We start from the raw sequence: 8033 nt of genomic DNA, 5'->3' as shown, positions 1-8033 counted from the left end.
CCATCAGTGTGTGAGTGTGTGTGTGAATGGGTGAATGAATGTAGTGTAAAGCGCTTTGGTCAAGTCTCCTAACTTGAATAAAGGCGCTATATAAGTACATGCCATTTACCATTTACCATTTAGAGCGACAGACAGAGTGACTGTCAATGGTCCACAACCAGCTTAACAGGTGTGATTCCAAAGGATCACAAAGGTCGCATATTTAGATACAACAGTGAGATATTTCCACAGGCAGAGATGATTTGGGGAAGCAGTCGTTCAGCTTTATCGAGTCTAAAGTTGCAGCAGGTGTTCTCTAACCCAATCAGCCCAAAGTGACATTATCTGTGTGATAAATCCACGGGGAAAACCTGAAGAGGAGGATGTGAGGTGAAGCTGGCGTACAGCAGACCCTCAGGCTGATTGATTCCATCCCACAATGCACCACTTCCAAAAAAGTGCTGAGTCACCATACACTGTATAGTACTTACATACATACTTTACAATAACTTTACATTTCTGTGTTTAAAAAAAACTAATTTGTATTGACTTAATGTAAAATCCAAATGTTTAAATAATAACGCTTATCTAATTTGTTAGAAACAGACATCTTAAAATCTACAACTGAGTGAAATTAGTTTAATTTGAATCACTGATGTGAACTTACTTCTCAGTGATTCATTCTAAGTCAGTTTTATTAGGTGTAATTAAAGCTCTAAAACAACAAAGATTATTTTTTTAAGTCTTAAACTATCAAATAAGAAACCTGCAGGTGATCCCTTAAAGGTATGGTGGAGGTTATCGCAAATTTTTTAAATGACCCGCCTCTCCGCTAAAAAAAAAATGCCCTCAGTGGATCACATGGGGAACATCTGAAAACAGAATAACTCACCAGTGCTCTAATTGTGAAACTGTATTTTATTGTTGCTCTTCTACTTTAAGGTCAGTATTAGTAATCTTTCCTATGACTCAGCACCCATGAATTAGATCTAACCCTTAAAAAGGTCGTTGACCCCTGCCTTAGGCGGGTAAAATTAGCGTTCAGTCAGATTACGTCTATACATCAGTTTTTATACGATTAAATATTAAAAATGGTTTAAAAATCTTCAAAACCAACAGATTAGCGATGATTATAATTTTATTACTTGTTATATAAAATAAAAGTTAAAAGATTATAGTTGAAATAAAAGTTTAATTCAAAACTTTAAAGGTCAGAGATGCAACTTTTTCAACAAAACGATTAATCAAAACCTGTTAAACAAGTGCGCCACCTACTGGCTGGGAGGAGTTAAATTTGTAGCTATCGCCTTTAGATAAACTTGAAAAATACAATAAATTCACTAACAGAAATGTTGAAGATGGAAATAAAATGTAAATATAATAAGCAAATAAAAATTAGGGAAGTTAAAGCAGAAAAAACAGGGACAGGCTTAGATAACATTTGATTAGAATGAAGCCAAATGGTGAGATTTATTTTCTGATGGTGGTTCTGTGTGGCCTCAGGTTCGACCCAGAGGAAGCAAACACTACATTCATGTCTGTGGAGGAACCCTCATCCATAAGAACTGGGTGCTCACTGCAGCTCACTGCTTCCAGAAGTAAGACGATGCTGCGTAACCCAAACACCAGGTGCATGTTGGAACCAAATAAATCATTTCATGTCAAATCCTCTCAGGGGTAAAGCCGAGGATCCGGGGAGCTGGAGGATTGTCCTCGGGAAGCACCAGCTGAAGCGCTCCGAGTCTGCAGAGAGGATTTTCCCCATCAGGAGGATCTACAGACACGAGAACTTCCGCTACCCTGCTCACAGCGAGCTGGACTACGATATCGCCCTGGTGAAGGCCGCCACGGACATCCTGCCCTCCAACTTCATCCGCTACGCCTGCCTGCCGCGCAAGCAGACCCCCCTGAAACCAGGGCACTACTGCTGGGTGACGGGCTGGGGGGACACCAGAGGTGAGTCAGGGTCCGGGGACACAAACCCAGAACCACTGAGGCCAAAACAGGGCTGAATGCTGGATACTATGAAACTTTAAGCCACTAGGGGGCGATAGACCCTCCAGATTTAGCGCCTCCTGAAGGTCAGAGGCAGTACTGCACTTTCACTGAATCTAATTAGTTATGATTTGCAAGCATGAAAAAAATCCTTCAGGTAAAGGAAGAGAGGAGATATTCGCCGCAAACTATTAATTAAAATAAATCTGAGGAGAGATTAAATCTATAAAAACAATGAACTAACTTTACACCGACAATAGTTTCTAGAGAAAATGACCAGAGGCCCGTACCATGAAGCGAGCTCAACCAAGAAGGATTCCTCCCAGTCTATCCAGTTAAACCAGTCCATAATAACGGCCATCAGGATCAGCCGCACCACCAAGATGGTGATCAGCTTGCTAACTCGATGGAGCCTAAACTAATCCTGAGTCTATGATCATCCGCTGTCGCTACCCGATCCGCCCCGGAAGCACGATCCGTTCAGCTCATTCGCGCATGCGCATCTAGATATACATCCGAGTCGTTTTCGATTTTATTTCGTTAAAAATACCTAAATGAGGTTTTCCGTCCCCAAAGATAGTGAAGGTACTAAAATATAACGTGTTAAAGGTTAATAATGTATTTACTGAGAAATGAAATGCCTTAAAATGCTTCCTGTTTTATCACTCGTCTCTGGAAGTGGGATTCTACGCTACCTCCGGTGGCTAACTTTTTCGGCTTTGGATTTAAACATAAATCTGGTCTTTTTGAGTTTTACGTTTTCGTTTCATTTTAATCTTATGCTGTATAGTGCGTAAATTAAGGAAGGAAACAACTAAAATGCAAATAAACATGGTTTAATCAGATTTTGCTGAACTACCTTTAGCATGTCCCATGATGACATCAGAGAAGCAGTTTAACGGAGAAAATGGAAAAAGCATAAAAATTGTTCCACAGAAGTCATAAAACATTTTTTTAAAGATATATATTAACATTCTATAGAGAGTTAAGGATAGAAATAAGTAGTTTTAGTACCATAATTACATTATTTATGGATGTATATCTGTTTGCGCATGCGCAGAACGGATTGTGCTTCCGGGACGGATCGGGTAGTGAAACGCACATATAAAGGGGCGGGTTCAAGGAAGCAGACCAATCACAATCATGATCTCAGAAATACGAGAAGGACAAAAGTCTCAATGTAAAGTCAAACATGGTGGCGGCATGAAAGAGGCCAAATGACGTGATCCCTGGTCCTCCTCCTGGTGGGATGAGCCTGGAACATCTCCTGAGGGAGGCGTACAGGGGGCATCCAAAAAATGTCTGATTCTCCTCAGCAGACTCCTTTCGATGAGGAGAAGCAGCTCTCCTCTGAGCTCCTCACCCTCTCTCTCAGGCTGAGCCCAGCCACCCTGTAGAGGAAGCTCATTTCGGCCGCTTGTATCCAGGATCTGGTTCTTTGGGTCATGATCCAGATTAATGACTATAGGTGAGGGTAGGAACCGACCGCTAAACCAGATATTTTCCCTTTAATCACCCATTAATAAACACTTTCACGCATTGACACACAAATGAAAAAATATAAACACCAATCGGATCTCCTTTGTGTCCAGAATGTACTTAAATATGTTTAGAAAGTCGAGAAACCAATAACGTGGTTTGAGAGGCGTTCTGACAGAGTGGCCATCTTGGGTCAGACCAAGCTGCTGTCAGAAAGAACACCCGTCAATGGATGCTAACCCTACTTTATGGCGTTAGACGCTCTGAATCCAATGAACTCTTAACTGATTTCCAGATAAACTGGCTGGCTGAAAACCAGAAATGGGGCCAACTGATCAATCTGATTTTCTGTTTTGATACATTAATTCGATTTTATAGTATCGACAGTTAGCAAACTTCCAGAGCTAAACCTCAGGATGCCCGACTTTTATTCCTGCTAAGGGTGAAAATATAAAAGGAGACTACAAACCAGATCCAGTGAGATTATTTCATTAGTAGAATTTTATGACAGATTATCCTCATGTTTCACAGTTCTGGTTTTTCTGGTGTTTAAACAAGATGAGTAGCAGGGATGAAGCTGAGAAGAGCTAAAAATGCCCTGATTTCTAAAAGTTGTGAATGAGGAGATATACACTCACCGGCCACTTTATTAGGTACCCCATGCTAGTAACGGGTTGGACCCCCTTTTGCCTTCAGAACTGCCTCAATTCTTGGTGGCATAGATTCAACAAGGTGCTGGAAGCATTCCTCAGGGAGTTTGGTCCATATTGACATGATGGCATCACACAGTTGCCGCAGATTTGTCGGCTGCACATCCATGATGCGAATCTCCCGTTCCACCACATCCCAAAGATGCTCTATTGGATTGAGATCTGGTGACTGTGGAGGCCATTTGAGTACAGTGAACTCATTGTCATGTTCAAGAAACCAGTCTGAGATGATTCCAGCTTTATGACATGGCGCATTATCCTGCTGAAAGTAGCCATCAGAAGTTGGGTACATTGTGGTCATAAAGGGATGGACATGGTCAGCAACAATACTCAGGTAGGCTGTGGCGTTGCAACGATGCTCAATTGGTACCAAGGGGCCCAAAGAGTGCCAAGAAAATATTCCCCACACCATGACACCACCACCACCAGCCTGAACCGTCGATACAAGGCAGGATGGATCCATGCTTTCATGTTGTAGACGCCAAATTCTGACCCTACCATCCGAATGTCGCAGCAGAAATCGAGACTCATCAGACCAGGCAACGTTTTTCCAATCTTCTATTGTCCAATTTCCATGAGCTTGTGCAAATTGTAGCCTCAGTTTCCTGTTCTTAGCTGAAAGGAGTGGCACCCGGTGTGGTCTTCTGCTGCTGTAGCCCATCTGCCTCAAAGTTCCACGTACTGTGCGTTCAGAGATGCTCTTCTGCCCACCTTGGTTGTAACGGGTGGTTATTTGAGTCACTGTTGCCCTTCTATCAGCTCCAACCAGTCTGGCCATTCTCCTCTGACCTCTGGCATCAACAAGGCATTTCCGCCCACAGAACTGCCGCTCACTGGATGTTTTTTCTTTTTCGGACCATTCTCTGTAAACCCTAGAGATGGTTGTGCGTGAAAATCCCAGTAGATCAGCAGTTTCTGAAATACTCAGACCAGCCCTTCTGGCACCAACAATCATGCCACGTTCAAAGTCACTCAAATCACCTTTCTTCCCCATACTGATGCTCGCTTTGAACTGCAGGAGATTGTCTTGACCATGTCTACATGCCTAAATGCACTGAGTTGCCGCCATGTGATTGGCTGCTTAGAAATTAAGTGTTAACGAGCAGTTGGACAGGTGTACCTAATAAAGTGGCCGGTGAGTGTATAGATAAGTATATAAATATATATTTTATATATAGCTATGTTTGTGTGTAAAGGCTAGGCATTACAATCCCTTTGAACATAAATCTGCTTGGGTCCAGCAGGATAGCTTCGGGTGTTTACATGTGTGTATATACACACACATATACGTGTATATATACACATGTATAATTATGTTCATGCATATATGTGTCTTTATATATATATATATAATATATATATATATTATATATATATATATAAAAAGACATGCATGAACATAATTATATACCGTACATATATATACATATGTATATATACATATGTATATATACACCTACATATATAGGAATATATATTTACTTTTAAATCGTATTACAACCACATTTCCTCTATATATCATAAGTCATTATCAAAGATCAATCCTTAAAAATACTGAATAAGATATATAAAAATATATTTGTTATATAAATTTAAACTTGTTTATCATTCATATTTAATTTAAAAACTATATAACTGCATGTTTATATTTCATCCAGTTTGAGTTCAGTTTAAATAGTTTTAAATCTGAATAAATCTGTGTAATCTGACTGAAAGGTCATTTTAAATTAGTTTTGATCTTTAAAGGGTTAAGAAATGTAAGGAGTTATTGTAATGTTATCTTTGATTCGTCTGTGATTAAAATCAGATCTAAGGCGCCTCCTGTTCATTCTGACAGCAGCCGTCTGAACTGTGGTCTGATCCAAGATGGCCGCCTTCCAGGCATGTCTAAATCCTCGCTACAGTGGTCAATAAATGTTAAGAAAACATGAAAATTAACTCTCCTTTTCTCTTCCACATCATTTTATTTTTTTGGCTGGTTTTGGACAAATTTCCGTCCCACATTTAACCCGCTACTCTGCAAACAGCCGTTTGTTCTCCCTCCAGACTGTTGGGCCTTCACAGTCTGCTGGAAGATTGTCCAGTATTCGAAGCAGCTGAAGGTGCGGCCTTTATTTTCTGTCTGCGATCATTTCAGGGGGGAAGGAGAACGTCTCGCTGGCAGAAGCTCTGAATCAGGCCCGTCTTCCCATCATCGACTTCAAAACCTGCCGGCAGAAGAAGTTCTGGGGCGACCGTGTCCGGGACTCCATGATCTGTGCCGGGTTCAGGGACACCGAGGACCCGCCTGCAGCCTGTCAGGTAACGCCCGGCGGACAGAGGATCTTTCTGTAGGTCAGACGTCGTCTCATCACTCCTCTTCCGTCCTCAGGGCGACTCCGGCGGCCCTCTGCTGTGCCAGCTGGGCCGTGATCGCTGGGAAGTGCACGGCGTGGTGAGCTTCGGGCCCATCGGCTGCACCGTGGAGAACAAGCCGAGCGTTTTCACCCGCACCGCCGCCTACATCCCGTGGATCGAGGCGACCCGCATCAGGGACTTCTTCCTGCACTGACGAGCTCTGCTCCTTTAAACTTCAGATCGTTTTTATTCCACAAATCAAACATTTAACAATGTAAATAAACTCTGACCCTGTATATAGTCTGCAGGCCTTTATAAGTTACCTTCTGCAATAAAGGAGATCAAACACTGAATAATCGACAACATTTCCATCTTTTTTCGTTTTATTTCAGTTTCTCAAACTGCAGATTTTGTGGAGAAACATGAGCAGGAAGCAGTTCCAGTTCAGAGACTGAAACCAGGAACAGTTAATTGTTTTAATAAATATAACTGATCAGACGGTCAGGATTCGCTGCGTGTTTAAAGGTGGTGAAAGTCTTTTGGTCAGAAACGCCTCATCCTGACGGCACGCCAGGTGCTGCCCTGTGAGTCTGATCTTTAAGCTAAATGTCGTGACGCTTTCTCACTGCAGACTGATGAGTCACGATCAATAAAAATAGGAGTCAGGATTCCATACATCCTCACTGATGAGAAAAAAACAGGCTAACAGAGGAATTCACTTTTCTGTCCTAATTCCCAGAATGCTCGGAGGCGATGGACTGAGGTGGGAAAAGAACAGAATTTAACCGCCTGTGATAAAATGCTGCGTCCGAACGGTGAAGATGGCGGTCAGGGTCAGTAGAGCCGGGCGGAGGAGGGCGAGGAGGAGCCGGTGAGATGCTCCCAGTTGTTGTAAAGGGCGTAGGCACCAGATGCAGCTAAACCAACCAGACCTCCACGAGCCGCGCTCCTTAGTCCTCCTGGGAAAATAAACATCATCATCATCATCGTCGCTGCAAAACGATCATTACACGCAATATTAGCTCAGTAAATAAGACTAAACCTCAGGATGGGAATCTGTTCGTTTTGAGCTGCAGAGGCTTTAAACAAACAATCAGCATAATTATTACTGTCAGTCATCTCTAAGTTCCAACATGCCCAGCAGGCAGCTAGTCTGCACGCTGAACCCCCCCGCAGGTGAAAGGAAACGGCTCCATCTGAGAGACGATTCTCTGTGATTCAGTTCTGATCTGATTCTGCAACGTGGATCTTTGCAGATCTGATAACAGCTCTGTTTGCTTTATGCTACGTTCACACCGCAATTTAAGAAGAAGAAGCCGCTTTACATGTAAAGTCTACGGTTGACGTACATCGACAGGTCCTGCAGCGCCTCTGAGCATCTGAGGCGTTTCACAAGCAGCAGAAAAATGTAACTTTAGCTGCTGGATGCGCCGCATCGACCAATCAGAGAAGCTGATCTGGGAGCTGGCAGGGAGTCAGACGCAGCACTGCTGATGCAGAGCGCTATGATCACTCCTCTGAAACAGTTTATTA

The 8033-nt window shown here is 42.6% G+C and overlaps 2 protein-coding genes across 2 annotated transcripts in view; one reads left to right on the top strand and one right to left on the bottom strand.

Annotated features, from left to right (window-relative positions):
- The window catches only part of LOC107090911 (chymotrypsin-like elastase family member 2A), a 9349-nt gene extending 2316 nt beyond the window's left edge, over positions 1-7033 (top strand). The window contains exons 3-6 of the mRNA XM_015384551.1: positions 1483-1577; positions 1655-1935; positions 6301-6464; positions 6535-7033. Of these exons, the coding sequence (XP_015240037.1) occupies positions 1483-1577; positions 1655-1935; positions 6301-6464; positions 6535-6714 (720 nt within the window). The 3' untranslated portion in view covers positions 6715-7033. The remainder of the gene's footprint in view (positions 1-1482; positions 1578-1654; positions 1936-6300; positions 6465-6534) is intronic.
- Positions 7033-8033, bottom strand: part of timm23 (translocase of inner mitochondrial membrane 23 homolog (yeast)) — an 8152-nt gene continuing 7151 nt past the window's right edge. The window contains exon 7 of the mRNA XM_015384552.1: positions 7033-7459. Within this exon, the coding sequence (XP_015240038.1) occupies positions 7335-7459 (125 nt within the window). The 3' untranslated portion in view covers positions 7033-7334. The remainder of the gene's footprint in view (positions 7460-8033) is intronic.

This window comes from Cyprinodon variegatus, unplaced genomic scaffold (genome assembly GCF_000732505.1).
Source record: "Cyprinodon variegatus isolate N-32 unplaced genomic scaffold, C_variegatus-1.0 Scaffold316, whole genome shotgun sequence".
NCBI lineage: Eukaryota > Metazoa > Chordata > Actinopteri > Cyprinodontiformes > Cyprinodontidae > Cyprinodon > Cyprinodon variegatus.
This window is presented reverse-complemented; position numbering and strand designations above follow the sequence as displayed.